The 18,805-nt window shown below is 32.6% G+C and overlaps 3 protein-coding genes across 6 annotated transcripts; all 3 read left to right on the top strand.

The window, feature by feature from the left end:
* Window positions 1–4,050: 4,050 nt before the first annotated feature.
* LOC120170464 (dof zinc finger protein DOF2.4-like) lies at window positions 4,051–5,480 on the top strand. 2 transcript variants are annotated; one of them, XM_039178406.1, is made up of 2 exons: window positions 4,051–4,236; window positions 4,435–5,480. In XM_039178406.1, the coding sequence occupies exons 1-2, from the start codon at window positions 4,186–4,188 to the stop codon at window positions 5,320–5,322; spliced, it is 939 nt and encodes a 312-aa protein (XP_039034337.1). In that variant the 5' UTR covers window positions 4,051–4,185; the 3' UTR covers window positions 5,323–5,480. The 2 variants fall into 2 exon arrangements, with proteins under 2 accessions (XP_039034337.1, XP_039034336.1); XM_039178405.1 differs by having other exon boundaries at window positions 4,432–5,480.
* A 2,802-nt stretch (window positions 5,481–8,282) lies between these two features.
* On the top strand, window positions 8,283–11,012 carry LOC120170462 (actin). Of its 3 annotated transcripts, none has more exons than XM_039178398.1 (5): window positions 8,283–8,317; window positions 8,937–9,006; window positions 9,081–9,474; window positions 9,960–10,573; window positions 10,692–11,012. In XM_039178398.1, exons 2-5 carry the CDS (start codon window positions 8,947–8,949, stop codon window positions 10,755–10,757), a joined length of 1,134 nt encoding a protein of 377 aa, XP_039034329.1. In that variant the 5' UTR covers window positions 8,283–8,317; window positions 8,937–8,946; the 3' UTR covers window positions 10,758–11,012. The 3 variants fall into 3 exon arrangements, with proteins under 3 accessions (XP_039034329.1, XP_039034331.1, XP_039034330.1); XM_039178400.1 differs by having other exon boundaries at window positions 8,295–8,317; window positions 8,947–9,006; XM_039178399.1 differs by having other exon boundaries at window positions 8,301–8,337.
* Window positions 11,013–12,370: 1,358 nt separating this feature from the next.
* On the top strand, window positions 12,371–14,482 carry LOC120170465 (triosephosphate isomerase, cytosolic-like). Its single transcript, XM_039178408.1, has 9 exons — window positions 12,371–12,487; window positions 12,709–12,784; window positions 12,864–12,987; window positions 13,073–13,157; window positions 13,298–13,430; window positions 13,567–13,661; window positions 13,901–13,979; window positions 14,064–14,146; window positions 14,223–14,482. Exons 1-9 carry the CDS (start codon window positions 12,449–12,451, stop codon window positions 14,268–14,270), a joined length of 762 nt encoding a protein of 253 aa, XP_039034339.1. The 5' UTR covers window positions 12,371–12,448; the 3' UTR covers window positions 14,271–14,482.
* Window positions 14,483–18,805: the final 4,323 nt, after the last annotated feature.

Below are 18,805 nucleotides of genomic sequence, written 5' to 3'. Positions count from 1 at the left end.
ATAAAAGTGAAAGTGCATTATCTTATTGGTGTCAGATTGGCATGTGCAATTATGAGCGGGTAAAGTTTTGGTTAGCAGTGAGTGGGGTGGAAACCGGAAACACGAAATCCCATGTTCGTTTAAGGAACAGCCACATGTGTTTCAGTGTTTGATATCAGACAAAGGTACGCTATATACAGTTGCATAGTGGGAAACCTTCAGCCTTCCCTCATTTATGTCAGGAAATTTTAAGTAATGAAAAAATTATAAAATTTTAAAAGACGAAAATATATTTGCATTAAGAAAATATAAAAAATATTTAAAATACATAAAAGATTGAAATATTAGGCGCAATTAGGCGAATGTGTTAAGGCCTCCCACTTGCTTTCCCTCCCAACTAAATATCTCGAGACAGCAGGGGTGGCTTCTTTTTGCTTGAAAACCAGCGAAAGCCCGTTTTCTGTGCAAAACTAGATAGGGAATTAGATTCCGCCCCCACCATTTTCTTTATTGCTAAGTGTGTCTAAATCTTGAAAATTATTAATATATGCATCAAATATATCACCTAGCAACTATTATATTAGTTAGTTCATGCATGCAAAGCAAAGAGATAAATTTTTTGAATAGTTTGAATTGATACAAAGTAATATAAATTTTTTTAATGTCCAAAATTTTTCTTAGCCTATTAAAAATATACATATACAAACATAATTGTTCGAACCTAGATTTTTTGGATTTGCCAAAATGACCAACTAAATCGCAATGCGATCGATAATTCGCAACGCGATCTCCGGTATCGCAAATCAGTTTCCAGATTCGCAACGCGAACTTGGACTATCGCAATGCGATTTTAACGACTGGTGGTATTGCATTTGTTTCTTAAGAATTTTCTCTAAAAATATAGTATTCACGCGGACGTGTCGAAGACACGTATTACCACGACCACGATCCGAGACGGACGGCGACAACGGCGGCGCGCGAGAGTCCCCCTTGTTCTCTATCACTCAACAAGGAAGTGGGAAAGCCAAGCCTTAAATACCATTTCCAATAGTGTTTCCAATACTATGTGGGATTGAGCATTACCAACACTTGTTTCCAATACAATTGATTATTCAGGAAATAATTAACAATCATGCACCTTAAAACAACTGAATCAGCAACCAATTGCATTAGTATTATACGATTAAATATGTCATAATTAAAAGTCAATCTACAATCAATCGCGATTATTGCAATTTAAGCAAAACATTCAAAAATAATATCACTATTTAAGGCTCAATCCCACATAGTATTGGGAACAAGTGTTGGTAATGCTCAATCTCACATAGTTTTGGAAACACTATTGGGAAGGCTTGGCTTTCACACTTCCTTGTTGAGTGATAGAGAACAAGGGGGACTCTCGCGCGCCGCTGCCGCCGCCGTCCGTCTCGTCTCGTCTCGTGGTCGTGGTCGTGGTAATACATGTCTTCGACACGTCCGCGCGAATACTATCTTTTTAGAGAAAATTCTTAAGAAACAAATGCAATACCACCAGTCGTTGCGATTTTGGACTATCGCAACGAATTTGAAATAAATCGCAACGCGAACTTCGACTATCGCAACGAATTTGGAAAATCGCAACGCGAACTTCGACTATCGCAACGCGAACTTGAACTATCACAATGCGAATATGTAAATCGCAATGCGAATATGTAAATCGCAATGCGATAGTCGAAGTTCGCGTTACGAATCTGGAAACTGATTTGCGATACCGGATATCGCGTTGCGAATTATCGATCGTATTGCGATTTAGTTGGTCATTTTGGCAAATCCAAAAAAAGTTAATTAAAATCGTATATTATAAGACATTTTTGGTCACTGAGGTTATTTTCTCTATTTTATATATATAACGCCATGGGACCTACGGCCTTGGCCAGTTGTGGCATTGGAATCCTGACCATTAGCATCTCATTAGAAAAAGGAGGGAAAAAAAAGAGTGATTTTGATTTTCCACTTTGTCGCCACGTCATTAACTTTTAAATGAAATTAAAAAGACAAAGGATACCTACTTTTTCTACATTTGGAAATTGGAATTTACAATATTTTACAATAATTTTGATGTTTAAGTTATCATTTGTCTTAGTGATAAAATAAAAATAATAATATCATTTTCCAAAATATGTAGTATGTACGTACGTAATATATAATATCATTCATGATATAAATAATCAGATAAGTATCGATATTATTATTAGATGATATTATTATTTAATTGTGTTATATTTTATGTTTTGGATGTATTATTTTAAAATAACGATTCTTTTTGCACAAAACACATTCTCATAATGAGTAATTTTATTATAAATTAAGATCTATCTACTATTACATATCACATTTTCATTAACATTATAGTCATAAAAAATATAATTTGTTGAAGTTGCTCATTTCACTACTAAATAACTACAAGATTAGTGAGATAGTATTATAATCAATACACACCCATTAGTAGGTACCAAGGATATTTGATATATAATTGGACTTTCTCTCTTTATAGAGACTGAGAAGAGAGCCGGTGGTTTCTCTCTTCATCGTATTCTTCTTTATCATTCTTCTTTGAAAACCTTTATCTTTGATCTCTGTCATTGTTTTATCATTCTTCCTATGAAAACCTTCATCTTCGATCTCTATCATTGGAATACGAATCTCTATCAAAATTTTAAGAGGTATATTGTGGTTGATCGATCAATTCATCATCTTCATTAACCTATCCTTCATCTTAAATCAACATCTCGGTTGTAACATTAATTTTTAGAAAACTTAGAACAAATAATTTAAATTTTAAAGTAAATAAAAATTAAATATCAAAATAAAAGAATCAATTTAGTTAAATGAATAAATAGGGAATAAAACTTTCTTTCTTGTAATGAATAGATAATGAATGAAGTGGGGGTAATGGGTTGGCGTATGAATTGATGGAAATAAAAGGAAAGCAAATTACAGATAATGATTGATGATGTATCTATCATGGCTGATGCGTGTTTCTCTTTTGAGTAGAAAATTACTATATAGTTACGTATAGAAGAGAGCTTAGCAAGGCATAAGTCACCAACATAGAATCACGTCCATGTATAAAGAGCAAAGGAGCTTATCTCGAAACAAATGGCAGAGCTCCTGTGATATTACACAATAAAGATTGTCGGCTTGATAGACCATAACCATTACTCATTCTCAACCTTTGCTTTCCCTCCCCCTCTTTGAAAAAGTACCACATTTGTAATATGTTCGTAATATTCATGCACGTAATAATCACATTCGGCACATCAATATTATTAGCTACCAAAATAAACTTTTTAATAATATTAAGAGACGATTAGCAACAAAAAGTTTAATAATTTATGTTTAGTAGGGTTCAAATTTATATCCTTTAACTTTTTTTTCTAAATTAGAGAGGGCCTCATTAGTCATTAACCTCTCGTAACTTGATTAAATCAAGATGGTGAAGGGAGGATAAAAGTAATATATATATATTATTACTTGTTTTTCTAACAATTTTTACTAGAGGGAGGAGAAACGAAAGTTTGCTTCTGATTGATATTGAACCTATAATTTATGGGAGAGAAAATGTATAAACTGGAAGCTTTTAACCACATACTCTAAAGATCATTGACAAAATAAATATCGGCAATTAATAAACACATTTTATAATGACAACCCTAACTAAAAGTATTGCTCCTAATGCATAAGTGCATGAGTTCGATATGAGAATGAACTAACATAAGATACGAAGATATGGATGACCCAAACTAAAATGAGCAATACACACATTTTCTAATGACTACCGTATATTGGCAAAAGGTGATAATTACTTTTGCTATTATCTTTATATCTCTCCATGCATCATCATGCATGAAGCCACTTTTGGAGCACAAAAACAAATACAATCCACAACGTGAAAGATGAAAGAAAGCTTATAGATGAAGGAACACTTCTTCCACTAAAACCCTAAAAATATATATGCAATATAATAACAACAAAAAGCAAAGAATGAAGGAATAATGATGATGATAATAATAATAAACAAAAGCCCTCTCTCCTCCCCACCTCTCTTACCTGTCCTTCTGCGTCTCCTCTCCTTTCTTGGCCTCCAGTATTCCCCCCAGTGCATGGATTCTCTACCTTATTAAAGAACCCATCAAACTTTATAAAAGAAATTTCTAAATATTAACAATGGTTTTCTCATCTATTCCAATCTATTTAGATCCTCCCAACTGGCAGCAGGTAAGGGTTTTTCTTTTCTTCATCAATTTCTATCCATAGTTTGTGGCTTTGTGCTCCCAAAGTAAAGCAAATTCAAAAGATAAATATTCCTATTCCTTTGTGATCTTTTTATTGAATATACCAACTATTTTTTTCTTCTTTTTTCACAATTGTAAAAATTTACTTTGGTTTTTGGGCTTTGGTTTGTTTTTGTAGCAGCATAATCATCAACATGGAACTGGTACAGGTAGTGAAAATCTTCAGCTTCCACCTCTTCCTCCACCTTCTCATGTTGGAGCTGCTGGTGGTGGTGGCGGCGGCTCCATTAGGCCTGGTTCAATGGCTGATCGAGCCAGGCTAGCAAAAATTCCACAGCCAGAGGCAGCCCTGAAATGTCCGAGGTGTGAGTCCACTAACACCAAGTTTTGTTACTACAATAACTATAGCCTTTCACAGCCACGCCACTTTTGCAAGACGTGTAAGCGGTATTGGACAAGAGGGGGTGCCCTTAGAAATGTTCCGGTCGGTGGAGGATGCCGAAGAAACAAGAAAAACAAGGGCAGTAGCAGTAGCAGCTCGAAATCCACTGCTTCTGCCGAGAATCAAGGACAAGGTGGTTCGAATTCAACAAATGCTGTTAATATTCCTTCTGAAATCACAGGTCATTTGCCACAGAAAACGCCTCATTTGTCCTTCATGGCTTCTTTGCAAAGTTCTCCTCAGTTTGGTTTGGGAAATATTGGATTAAACTTTAGTGGAATTCAAGGGGCAACAACTGGCAGTGCACAAGCTGAGATGGGATTTCAGTTAGGAGCTCATCAGCAGTTCCCTTTGTTTGAGCCAACTAATGGTTTATACTCATTTCAAAGTGAGAGCATGGGAGGATCATCTTCCATGGTGGGAGAAAGCCACCTTCTCCGTTCCATAGCTTCAAGCTCTAGGGTTTCTCAGCTAGACCCAGTGAAAAGGGAGAACAACAACAACCAAGGGCTAAATCTATCAAGATCAGTGATGGGTGGTGTTTCGGAGAATAATCAGTACTGGGGAGGAAATAATTGGACATATTTATCAGGTCTCAACTCTTCTAATACTAATCATATCTTATAGTTGGTTTCAATATTTCTTCATTGACAGCAGCTTAAAGCTTTAATGACAGATGTTAGTTGACATAAAAGTTGCAGTGTTCCCTTGATCACCTTGACTCGCTCACAAGCTTCTACATCCGAAACACAAAGATTGGCGGAATTGATGTTTTATGTTTGATAGTATATATATTGAGTTTTATTAAGGTATTTGTTTGGTTATTTAGTTTGCATGGAGCTTGTTTACTGATATGCTCTCTCTGTTTATGTGTGAAATTAAGGGATCTGTTATCTGACATTAATATAAGCTAATTTCCCTCTTGAAATATCCCATCTCCCATGCTTTTCTATCCATTTCTATTCTATCATGCAAGTGAAGTTAAGATTTATAGCATGTAAGGCATGTCACCTTCCTCTCGCTTATGGGTTTGATTGAACTCGACTCCGAACTTCATCGACCTTCCCATGAACCGTAAACTGTTTACCTCAGGCCATGCATATCCAGAGATAGACTGAACAGTGATGGGTTGCGGTCCTTAGAAATTTTAAAATCCTATATAGTTTAGATATTTATTTGTATTTTTTATTAATAATTTAATTTTTCATTCTTAAAATTTTATAATTTCGTATATCTACATTTTTAATATAACTTCTTAAGTTTACATCCGTGACAATCATATGGTTGCGCTGGTATGTGTGCATATCCAAGGTTGTGCACTAGACTACAGTGGTTGAATGAACAAAAACATTGGCTTTTCAGTCTTCTTCTTACACAAATTCTGACTCGTCCTAGCTAGTGGGAATTTACTTGTCCAATGATTTCATATTTATATCAAGCATCATTATGAGATATATCCTAAATTTTTTTGCCTTAAAACAAAAGAAAAAGAAAGGAAATCAAAGGGGATGTTTGCTTTTCCTCTTTGCAGGGACCAAAGGCCACTGCCTTACATCAACGAATAAAGCAATTCTTACGATAATTTCAAGGGGGAAAAACAATTTGAAAATGACATTAATGCATAACATGTTAATATTTAGACTGATATAACGTTTATTTTACAAATGCTTGTGCTTATAAGCACATGCCAATCTAATATTTTTTTATTAATTAAAAAAAATAACAGGATAATTATACAAAAGTGGTAGCATATGGACATGAAAGAAAATGTGTACGTAACTGTACTATAGTGTATTGGTCCTAGAAAAGTTGGAAGAAACAGTTAGCAATCAAAGAGAAATTATGTGAATCGTGATGACGAAAATGTGTGTGGGGGGGGGGGAATTGGAATTGGAAAGCGAAAAGAAAAGCTCAGATAAAGAAAGGGAGAGATAGTGGCAGTGACGGTGACTGACGGATTAGATATTATTGATCTTTAAAGTTGTATTATTACATATTAAGATTTTGAAGTTATGGTTCACATATTTTAAAATGTGTAATAAGTTTTATAACAAATAATTTATATATTTTAAACTATATATTAGTCATCAAACAACTAACTTCCTACTTCTCAAATAAACCATCCTACCTCTATATAAAATTTATTATTATTTTGAACATTATTTTAAAAAGAGAAGAAAATTTTTCTATTACTTAGCCGGAAAGATATATGACTATGAAGTATGAAGTAGGCATTAAGTGAAACAAAATTAAGTTATATTTTTTTTATTAATCAAAGATGTTTATAAGATAATATTCGTTCTAAAAATTCTTTATCATTCGACAATGAGAGTTCACATCCTTGTGGACTCTGTTGCTTGAACCTGAAATCTTTAAGGATAATAATTATATTTTAATCATTAAAGTAATTTGGTTCGTACAAATTAAATTACAAAAATAAGTCGTGAAAATACATATATATATCTTTCATATTTTAAACTTTAGCTCTATGGAATAAGCTAAGGCTGAAACATGAGGGGAAAAAATCTTAACTCAAAACACTATGAATGGAAGATATGAACTGCCGATTTTACATAGGTAAGGAAACTAAAAGTTTTATCTATTTAATCATTGATATTTTAAATTAGTATGATATAATCATCGTTCCCTAATTAAATAATTAATAAAAATAATAATGAAACATCTTTTTTTGTTGATATATTAATGTTTAAGTTAAAATATTTTTAAATCTTGAAATATTTAATACGGATTATAAAAACATTATGAGGACATCGTTATTAATTTTTATTTAAAAAATGTAAGGGTAAAGTACACAGATGTTCCCTTGATTACATGATACTACTTTATTAAGTCCTCCAATTATTAAAAGTTACAAAATAGTCTCCCAACTATTAAAAATTATAAAATAGTCTCCCAACTATTAAAAATTACAAAATAGTCTCTCGATTATAGGGCACTACTTAGTTGAGTCCCCCAATTATTAGAAGTTTCAAAATATGTTCCAAACTCATCAGTTTTTGTTCAACCGTCTGAGATGGACGTTAACCAGTTGACTGAAACATGATAAAATATGATCTGAAAATCATTTGAGTTGTATTTTATGGATCGAGTCTACGATTACATTATGTCATCGAGTCAATACTTGAAAGCAACGACGGTGCCAATAGAAATCATTAAAATATAATTTTATCATATCTCAGTTAGTATGTTAACGTCCACCTTAGATGAATGTCAATTATTTAACAGAAAAGGACGAGTTTAGAATATATGAATAGTTTAGTGACTATTTTGTAACTTTTAATAGTTAGAATATTAAAAAAGTAACAATCTATAGTCGACAGACCATTTGTATACTTTACCCAAAATTTAAATTATTTATTGAATTTTCCTACGTTATGTGATAAGTGGAAGGGAAACCGGGTTTACAGGTTTTGGAACGCTGTTGAAGCGCTCCGTCACTCACCTAAGAAAGGAGAATAACCGTAGGATCCGGTAAAACAGTTGAAAAAGTTTTTCCCGCTACATGTTTTAAATTTCAGACTGCGTTTCATTTACAAGTTACCTTTTCCTTATTCTATTGGAACTCCTGAGGCGGGTAGTTCAGATCATCTTTCTCGTTGTTGTTTTTTTTTACTTTTGCAGGTAATTTCTCTTTACATTCTCTTTGGTCCCTGAGAAAAATATAGGGGAAAAAAGGAAAAATAATACAATAAGCGAATATTTCAGGTTCCCGTTTTCTCATGTAATATTACGATTCTTGATTTTTCGATATGTATTCGATTGGCAGTCTTATAAGTTCGCGGGAATTGCATGTATCCATTCTGATTGTTTCGATCTTTGGTAATTTTTTTTGTTTCCTAGCTTCTATTGATGCCATATACGGATGTTTTGTGATTTCGATTTTGCTAACGATCCTTGAATTAGCTTTTTCTTTCTTCCGTATTTTTGCGATTCTAATTATCTTATCAAATAAAAAGCTAAAAATATTTAGAATGTATGATCATATGAAGGTATCTGTTCTATGATTAGTCATAGCTTTTCTTGAACAAAATGCTTGTGATGGATTATTTATAGTGGACTAGGAATTTTGTCTTGAGTTTTAACTTTCAAATTTCTCGGTAACGTGAATGATTTGTTCATATATCTTGGCTCATAATTGATTTGAATCATTCTGGTTTAATTGTGGTTTGTGAATTGCTTCTCTTATTGTTGTGCTGTTGATCTAAATCCCGACGTTTTAGTTAATACAAGATGGCAGATGGTGAGGATATTCAACCACTTGTCTGTGACAATGGAACTGGAATGGTCAAGGTATCAGTTTTGGATACACTTTCTTTCATGTTTTACATATGATATTTTCTTATGACGTGTTTTGCTTTCTCTAGGCTGGATTTGCGGGTGATGATGCTCCAAGGGCCGTGTTCCCTAGCATTGTGGGCCGTCCGCGTCACACTGGTGTGATGGTTGGCATGGGTCAGAAAGATGCATATGTTGGGGATGAGGCTCAGTCCAAGCGTGGTATTCTAACTCTTAAATATCCAATTGAACACGGTATTGTTAACAACTGGGATGATATGGAAAAGATCTGGCATCATACCTTCTACAATGAACTTCGTGTGGCTCCAGAAGAACACCCGGTTCTGCTCACCGAGGCACCCCTTAACCCAAAAGCCAATCGTGAAAAAATGACCCAGATCATGTTTGAGACCTTCAATGCTCCGGCCATGTATGTTGCTATCCAGGCTGTTCTCTCCCTTTATGCCAGTGGTCGTACAACTGGTAAGAAAACTTTTACTACCCTTTGACCAAGTTACTCAGATTCAAGGGTAAGTGTCTGAAGTCTGATACGGTATACTCAATAACATATAAGCTTTTCATATATTTGAAGGGTTAGAGTTGGACCTTCATACCCTTTATTTAGATATGTGTTGGACACATGTACTTAAAATAAAATGAAGAGTCCGAGCAACATAGCTCTTAGTCTCTTAGATAAAAACTTGATTTAAACAATTTCAAAGTCAAATTTGCAATTTGGTTAAAGATATTCTTGATATCATGCATGGTTGTTTGTCGATTATAAGGGGAATATTCCAAGTTGGTTCACATTTCTCCCTATTTTCTTGTTTCGATTGATATTGGGTTCATTTAGTCATTTTTCATGTTAAAATGTCTTCGTGGTCCGACACTATAACCTATATTTAGAACATAGAAGGACTTTGCTCATTTTTCATCTGCTAACCATTCTCAAACAATCCTTGATGTAGGTATTGTTCTGGACTCTGGAGATGGTGTGAGCCATACTGTCCCCATTTACGAAGGATATGCTCTACCTCATGCCATCCTCCGCCTCGACTTGGCTGGTCGTGACCTTACTGACGCCCTCATGAAAATCTTGACTGAGCGTGGTTATTCATTCACCACTACAGCAGAGCGTGAAATCGTGAGGGACGTGAAAGAGAAGCTGGCATATATTGCACTCGACTATGAGCAAGAGCTAGAAACTTCCAAAACTAGTTCTTCCATTGAGAAGAGCTACGAGTTGCCCGATGGCCAAGTGATCACCATTGGGTCTGAGCGCTTCCGGTGCCCGGAAGTCCTTTTCCAGCCTTCCATGATAGGAATGGAAGCTGCCGGCATTCATGAAACCACGTACAACTCCATCATGAAGTGCGATGTGGACATCAGGAAGGATTTGTATGGAAACATAGTTCTGAGTGGTGGAACTACCATGTTCCCAGGAATTGCTGACAGGATGAGCAAGGAAATCACTGCCTTGGCCCCAAGCAGCATGAAAATCAAGGTGGTGGCTCCACCTGAAAGGAAATACAGTGTCTGGATTGGAGGCTCCATCTTAGCATCTCTCAGCACTTTCCAGCAGGTATTATCTACTCATTATGCTGACCACATAATGCATATAGTTGTTAAAGAAATTGTTTAATTAATTGCACATGAACTGAACACCATTCATACATTTCCTCATTTTGATTGGAATGCAGATGTGGATTGCAAAGGCAGAGTATGATGAATCTGGCCCATCTATCGTGCACAGGAAGTGTTTCTAACTCTTGAGAGCGCAAGAGCAGCAAAAACAATGCCTTGTTTTGTTTGGTATTTTAATTTATGCCATTTCTCTTATTCTTTTATTCCTTATCTTATTTTTTGTAATATTCATATTGTCGGGGAAAAATGAACCAAGAACGGCGGAGATGACTATAGAGCTGATAATTCACTTTGTTTTTATTTAACCGTTGTTGAATGTTTTTCCCATTCAAGACCTGCCTAAGGAAATGAATGAATTCAGAGTTATTCTTGTTAAATTCTCTCATGTAGTAAAGAGATACCTATCTTTAATAGCGTTAAATTGGACACACATCTCGATTATAGTTTGATATGTGATATTATATAATAATACTATTCTACTTAATAAATAAATGATTATTAAATTCAAATAAAAATAAATTATGACACTCTCTCAATTAAGGAGTACAATTGTTATTCTTCAGGAAACTACTACTTTCTGTTAGCAAAGATCTTCATATAGATTTCATGTTTATTGGAGCCTTCAAAAAGCACGCATCCTTCAAGCACAAATCTCAGAGTTAACTACAATGTATAGATCAGACTTCTATAGGTTCAAAGTAAAATTCAATATGTGATAATCAAATTTATTTAATCTACTTCTACAAATAATTATTATAACTCTATATCAGACACCATTACTATAAATACTCAACAATTATAATTGAGAAAGGATCATGGCCTCTATAATCTCCGTACAATATTTTTCTTCTCTTCTTCCTTTTAACTTTTTCAGTTTGAGAATGTAGAAGTCACTGGTGGAGAGATGTTTTAATGACTGTGTTGACAACTTCACTTGCGGAAGCAGGAGAAAACCTGTGTCACTTGATGCGCGGCGTAGGCATGAGGTTTGCGGAGCTCAACTCCCAGGCGGCAACACAAGATTAAAGCTAATTAAACAACCATTCACTGAATGGAGCTCAAAGTAATTTTGCTTAGTGAGTAGAATTTTCTTTTCTATAATGGTCACCTAAATCCGAGCCTCACTCTAAAAATTTTATCAAAAGTTTTTAACTTATTTAAATTTCGATTTTAAAAAATATAACTTTATTAAGATTAGATTGGATTGAAATCCATTAATTTCAATTTTTTCCCATCCTTAATTAAGAGTATGTTCAAATATCTTGACATCTAAGATTAAAAAAAGTTCTATATTCACACCCGTTTTGTACCCATACAATAATTAGAGGAAAATGACGATAAAATAAGGATGTAGTGACAGACGAAATCAACAATGTTATTGTAAACCGAATTAAAAAGAAAAACATGAACTAAACGACTTTAATAATTAAAAGAATTGTTGTTATTTTTAAAGATCTCGTGTTTGAACATCAGTGACTAAGATATTTGTATTTCATTGTTAGAATATATATTATCACTTATAAGTACTCTAGATTGATCAAAAGAAAAAAAAATCATCGTAATAAGCATACTGATATGTAAGATATATTTAAAAATTGTACTTGAAAAAGAAAACTAGAATCTTAAAGGACTAAATTAGTAAAAATGGATGGAAATGGCATTATTGTTATTACCGGAAAACCTGTGCTCCACTCATATCTTCCCGACTATAAAATACCAGGGCGAAATCCCTCAACTATTTCCGTAAAATCTGATTACATAACTGTGGAGCTTTGGGTTCTCTCGTTTCCATCGCCAAACACAAAACTTTTTCATGGCCCGCAAATTCTTTGTTGGAGGCAACTGGAAATGCGTATGTTTCTTCCTCTTTCAGTCAAAACTTCACTTGATCTATGTTTCAACATGAACAGATCTGTCTGTTTTCAGCTATTGTTCGATACTGAAAACGTTTTCAAGCTGATGGGTACTCTAAATTGGTCTTAAGTTTTGAGATCCGATTGCTTTAAATGGGTTTTTAGTATCTTTCTTCTGATTATATACAAGTCAATGATTGGAGAGTTAATTTTGTTGCAGAATGGAACAACTGATGAAGTCAAGAAGATTGTGACCATATTGAATGAAGCTGAAGTTCCATCCGAGGATGTTGTCGGTTGGTTTTTTTTATTTGTCTGAAAACTTTACCAGACTTATACTTTGAACTGAAGAACTTACAATTTATGTTGTGGCAGAGGTTGTTGTGAGCCCTCCATTTGTGTTTCTTACTCTTGTGAAAAGCCTATTACGGTCTGATTTCCATGTTGCTGCCCAGAACTGTTGGGTTCGCAAAGGTGGGGCTTTTACCGGTGAAATTAGGTATGATTTTATGTTAGGCTAATGTTATGTAAGCTCTTTAGATCCCATCGTTGTCGGTGGCAACTTATTGCTAATCTTTTAACAGTGCTGAGATGCTTGTTAATTTGGGGATTCCATGGGTTATTATTGGTCACTCTGAGAGGAGGGCTCTCTTGAATGAGTCCAATGAGGTAAACGATGCGATTAGATTCCTATCATTTCATTAGTTTAAGGCTTGTTTTTGTTGTTTCTTTTAGTGAAAATAGTTATTATGATTATTACTAGTGAATTTATGTCTGATTGTTTATGTTTCGAATGTTTGTCTCTGCAGTTTGTCGGAGACAAAGTAGCATATGCACTTTCTCGAGGCTTGAAAGTGATTGCTTGCATTGGAGAGACACTTGAACAGCGAGAATCAGGCTTGACCATGGCTGTTGTTGCTGCACAAACCAAAGCAATTACCGGTACTTTCTTTTGAAAATCCAATTATTTGTTTCTCTGATGAACGTTGGCTTAAGTTTGTATTTATTTGACCAAGTTGGATTAGAATTTTGCATTTTCTTCATTTTGATTTATTTAACTGTTAATGCTCTTTTGCAGAGAAAGTGACAAACTGGGAAAATGTTGTTCTGGCTTATGAACCTGTTTGGGCCATTGGTACCGGGAAGGTTGCGACCCCTGCTCAGGCTCAGGAAGTAAGTTGGGATTCTTTTGCATATATCTTTCGAGACGAGTCTTCACCTTTGCATTGCATGCCTGTTAATTGTTTTGTCCTCTCATAAATACCGAATGCTATCATATAACTAACCGATAGTGGTATATGGATTTGGGATTCATATATCTAAGCTCGTGTCATTGGTTGCTCTTTTACTTGTGTATAGGGTAATCGTGCCCTCTATTGTTTTACTCAGAAATTTGTGATTGTATATTCCAGGTTCATTGTGAATTGAGGAAATGGCTTCATGACAATGTCGGTGCTGAAGTAGCTGCATCTACTAGAATCATATATGGAGGTATTTTACTTTACTGCCTATTGATCTTATCCTGGTGCTCTAATGATTTAATCTGATTTTGCATCCGTTGGAATATAAATGAAGGTTCGGTTAATGGAGCTAACTGCAAGGAATTGGCGGCACAGCCAGATGTGGACGGCTTTTTAGTTGGTGGAGCGTCTCTAAAGGTTAGTGATCTTTTTTCTCTCTTCCATTACTCCACGGTTGATTCATTAATTTGATGCATCGTCTTAACCACTGCAGCCCGAGTTCATCGATATCATCAAGGCAGCCACTGTGAAAAAGAACTGATCTGCCTTCTTGGAATTTATGATCTTTCATTAGGACCTGGTATCGGGATTCTGAGAATTATAAGCCAAATGTAACATTTGTTTGTTAAGCATAGATCCTCATTTTGAATTTTTAACTCTATATTTTCACATTGTCGTGGGTTGGAGAGACTGTTCCATGGATGTTTTTATAATAATCAGGTGGTCTGAGTGATTGAATCTTTTGCTCAATAAGCTACAATATTCTGATGTTCCACTACATTGACGACTTCAAAACAACTATTTGGATGGAAATGTAATGATTTAAAACCTTAAGGGTTCAAGGAATGTAAGATTCTCATGGGAATGAAATCTATATTCTCATGTTTGATTTGTCGGGAATCTCATTTCCGGTAATGTTTTATTACTAATAGTAGTTTTTTTGGTTATATTATCGAGAATGTCATTACCTCTCTTTCTTTAGATATTGTTGGATTATCGACGTTTTGGATTAAAATGTCCTTAATTTTTTTCTTTCAAAAATATCATTCTTCTGTCATTGAATAATAAAAATTCTACGAAGGTTAAATTACAAATTTATTCTTAAATTATTTTAGATTTACAAAAAAAAAATCTATAATTGAAATTTTATATGAAATTTAGGGGTTAAAATAAAATTTTATCTTTTTATTAAACCTTTTTATATTTTTAATTTTGTAAAAAAAATATAAATTTTATGAATTTAAATTTTTTAAAGAAAATATATAAATATTTTTCAACTTGTTAACTATATATATATATATATAATAAAGACAATTTGGTTAAATATACATTCCAATAATTTTTTTATTCTTTTAACCAAACACAGTAATCTTACATTCCTACTAAATCAACCAAACACAAAATATAACATTCTCAGTAATCCTATTTCCTAGTAATCTTACATACCACTGATAATTTTACATTCCGTGAACCAAACGCACCCTAAAATAAGATGCAACTCCAAGCTAATCAACATCTTCCATCCCACTCTTCGAGCCATTCTCAATTTTGAATAATTTTGGAGAATGTTATTAAAATATTCAAAATGTTTGAATTAATTTAGAATGAAAGTCATAGTTTGAGAATAAATTTAAAATGTTCAAAATTATGAACCAAATATTAAACAAGGATGAATATATGATTTTATGTTATCACTGTGAGTTATATTATAAATCTAGAAATGTAAAATTTTATAAATACAAAATAATATTACCAATAGAAAATATTTAAATTATGTAGAGATTTAAAATTTTATCCATATCCATTCTCGGGTTTAATAATTAATTTTGATGGGTGAAATGCTAACGAGTTTGAACCAACATAACATTAAACATTAATTTTGATGGGTGAAATGTTATCGTTGTATGTAAAATGGACAAAAAATTTTTACTTTAATAATTTAGGTTAATTACTGGAAACATTATTAACCGTAATAACATAACAAGTTGCGCATAAAATATTATAAACGGTAAGAAAATAAGTTAATTATTTATTTTGTTATTAACATTTTCAACATATTAGGTTGCGTCTAATACATCATGAGAGTTTAAACTGATGGGGCCTTTGAAATCTCACAACAAAAAAAATAGGTTAATTACTTATTTTATTATGAATATTATCAATAAATTAGGTTACGCCTAAAATATTACCAAAGTTGAAGCTGATCTGACCTTATAAATCACACGACAACAAAATTAGTTAAATACTTATTTTGTTATAAATAAATATTAACATATTAGGTTGCGTCTAATAATGTTATTGTGAATAAAGAAGTAGGTTGCGATTTGGAATGTTTTTAATGAAATCGGTTGCAATTTAATATGTAATTGTATCTTTGGATGGAAATTGTTTTTAAAATAAAATATTGATACTACTATGATCAGATGATTGATACTTTAGTAAATATCGATACTGTTTCTATGATGTTTTGATTCCTTATAAGTAACCGTTACTGTTTTAACTAAGGTAACTGATAAAAAACCCAGGCGAAACTGGATTAAAAGTATCAAAATTCTTATACTCAATATCGATACTTAGTGTAGATGTATGGAAATTATTAATATCGATACTTAGAGTATATGTATCAATACATATTCAGGAAAATTATTAATATCCAATATCGATATTTTAGAATTTTAGAATTTTGATGACTGTTATCGAGACTTTAGCATTTAAAAAAGTTGATGAATGTTAAAATATCGATAATTGATATCTGATGTATCAAGACTTTTGAAAAAGTTGATGAACTCCCCCCATGTCAACCTACAAGTATCGATACTATCAAATTAAAAAAAAATTAAATGGTTAAGTTGTAAATCTTTCACCGTTTACATTATTATTATACATTTAAACAAACCAATAGCTAGTTTAACGTAACAATTTGTGCTTATTTTATTTTAATTGGTTAAGTTGTAAATACAATTTACATTATTATTATAGTAAATACAATTTACTTTATTATTATACCTTTAAACAAACCGGTAACTAGTTTAACGTAATATATTGCGTCTATTTTACTTTACCGTTTACATTATTATTATACATTCAAACAAATCGGTAGCTAGTTTAACGTAATAGATTTTTAATTTAACGTAATAGGTTTCTAGTTTAACGTAATAGGTTGAGTCTATTTTATTTTATCGTTTACATTATTATTATACCTTTAAATAAACCGGTAGCTAGTTTAACATAATATGTTGCACATATTTTATTTTACCTTTTACATTATTATTATACTTTTAAACAAACCGATAGCTAGTTTAACGTAATAGGTTGCACCTATTTTATTTTAATCGGTTAAGTTGTAAATATTTTATCGTTTACATTATTATTATACATTTAAACAAACAAGTAGCTGGCTTAACGTAATAGGTTGCACCTATTTTATTTTAACCGGTTAAGTTGTAATTGTTATTACATTATTAATATTTTTACGATGATATTTTAATGAAAATTTTCAAATAATTAAGTAACTTTCGATCTTAACTTGAACACTTTTTTCAAATAAAATAAGTATCAATATTTTAATTTTCATCAACTTTCTCAAATGTTAAAATATCGATCATAAGAGAAAATTTATATACATTTTACTATTCATCAAATATTAAAGTATCAATCATCAAATCGTAGTATCGATATTTATTTTAAAAAAAATTTGATACTTTGCAACCTTCTCATTTTCTATATATTTTTTAAAATTCGAAAGTATTGATATTTGTGAAAAAATATTGAAACTTTACAGTTTTCTCATTTTTCATTTTTTTTAAAATTTGAAAGTATTGATATTTATGGAAAAGTATTGTAACTTACCGCCTTTTCATTTTACATGTTTTTTTAAATTAGAAAGTATTGATATTTATGGAAAAATATTGAAACTTTGCAACATTTTCATTTTCTATTTTTTTAAAAAAATTTGAAAGTATCGATATTTGTGGAAAAGTATTAATACTTTGCAGCTTTCTCATTTTCTATTTTTTTTAAAATTAGAAAGTATCTATACTTGTGAAAAAGTATCGATACTTACTGATCTGATAAGTTTTCCTGTTAAGCTATTGTAATTAATATATTAGGTATAAGTCAACATTTCTAATTGCGCTAAATCGATTTTATTAAGGTTCTTTATAGATTTCCAATTATGTTGTTTTTTAACATTATATTAAGGGTAAATCTATATCAAATATCACTCATCTTTATGCTCGTGATCGAAAATGCCACTGACGTTTTAATTTTAGCACAGACGTTTATCTTTCACTGCAATTTTGCCACTCCGCCGTTAATTCGTTAACGACACGATGGCATGGCATTCCAATACCGTGACGGCGATGACATGGACGATTTATTAAAATGGAGTAGTTTTGCCAATGACTATTTATATTCCTAAAACGGTGATGTGATCCTGTCCAGCTCCTACTTTATCCATGACTTGATCACACCATGGAGATTATTCAAAGCTGGTTCTAAGGGAGTTCATCATTACTTTATCTTATATTTACTTATTTATACACTATATATTATTATGAGGATACATTGTAGATTAGACTATACTTGAATTATCATAACATGAGCATTCATTCATTATATGGTTTGCATCATTGATTGATATTCAAGCATATAATCTATAGTTATAATAATAATATTCATTCATTATCATATGATGCATGAGTTATTATTATAACCTATAGTCCACATCTTTATATTATAAGTTATTTAATTTAAATATTTAGCTTATATTATGCTTTCTTTTGTAGGTGCATATTCGGCCACATGATGGGAGCTGACTTAAAGCTAGCATTGGAGTCCAAGAGCAATGGAAACTTGACTAGGACAACTCCGGGACATCTCAAGAACATTTTGGGACAAAGTTGCCAGCTGAGCCCCGAGCTCATAGCTCACTTGAGATGGACTTTTGAGCTAGCTAGAGACCTCATTTCAGCTGGAGAGTTGCACCATCATCATCACCATACAGAACATTACAAATATGGTCTAGATCAAATTTTGTGGATTCGTACCTTTTTGCGAGGAGTTGTCATTCCGAGA

This window comes from Hibiscus syriacus, unplaced genomic scaffold (assembly GCF_006381635.1).
Source record: "Hibiscus syriacus cultivar Baekdansim isolate YM2019G1 unplaced genomic scaffold, ASM638163v2 tig00111779_pilon, whole genome shotgun sequence".
NCBI classification, from domain to species: Eukaryota; Viridiplantae; Streptophyta; class Magnoliopsida; order Malvales; family Malvaceae; genus Hibiscus; species Hibiscus syriacus.
The sequence above is the reverse complement of the archived record's forward strand: the minus strand, read 5'-3'. Positions and strand labels throughout refer to the sequence as shown.

What these genes read in the sequence shown, in the direction of transcription:
- LOC120170464 (XM_039178405.1), top strand. Translation starts at nt 4,186, where the DNA reads ATGGTTTTCTCATCTATTCCAATCTATTTAGATCCTCCCAACTGGCAG. An exon ending in ATCCTCCCAACTGGCAGCAG is followed by an intron (nt 4,237 to 4,431) that starts GTAAGGGTTTTT and finishes TTGTTTTTGTAG; the next exon opens with CAGCATAATCATCAACATGG.
- LOC120170462 (XM_039178398.1), top strand. Translation starts at nt 8,947, where the DNA reads ATGGCAGATGGTGAGGATATTCAACCACTTGTCTGTGACAATGGAACT. An exon ending in TGCCAGTGGTCGTACAACTG is followed by an intron (nt 9,475 to 9,959) that starts GTAAGAAAACTT and finishes TCCTTGATGTAG; the next exon opens with GTATTGTTCTGGACTCTGGA. An exon ending in CTCTCAGCACTTTCCAGCAG is followed by an intron (nt 10,574 to 10,691) that starts GTATTATCTACT and finishes ATTGGAATGCAG; the next exon opens with ATGTGGATTGCAAAGGCAGA.
- LOC120170465 (XM_039178408.1), top strand. Translation starts at nt 12,449, where the DNA reads ATGGCCCGCAAATTCTTTGTTGGAGGCAACTGGAAATGC. An exon ending in TCCATCCGAGGATGTTGTCG is followed by an intron (nt 12,785 to 12,863) that starts GTTGGTTTTTTT and finishes ATGTTGTGGCAG; the next exon opens with AGGTTGTTGTGAGCCCTCCA. An exon ending in CCCCTGCTCAGGCTCAGGAA is followed by an intron (nt 13,662 to 13,900) that starts GTAAGTTGGGAT and finishes TGTATATTCCAG; the next exon opens with GTTCATTGTGAATTGAGGAA.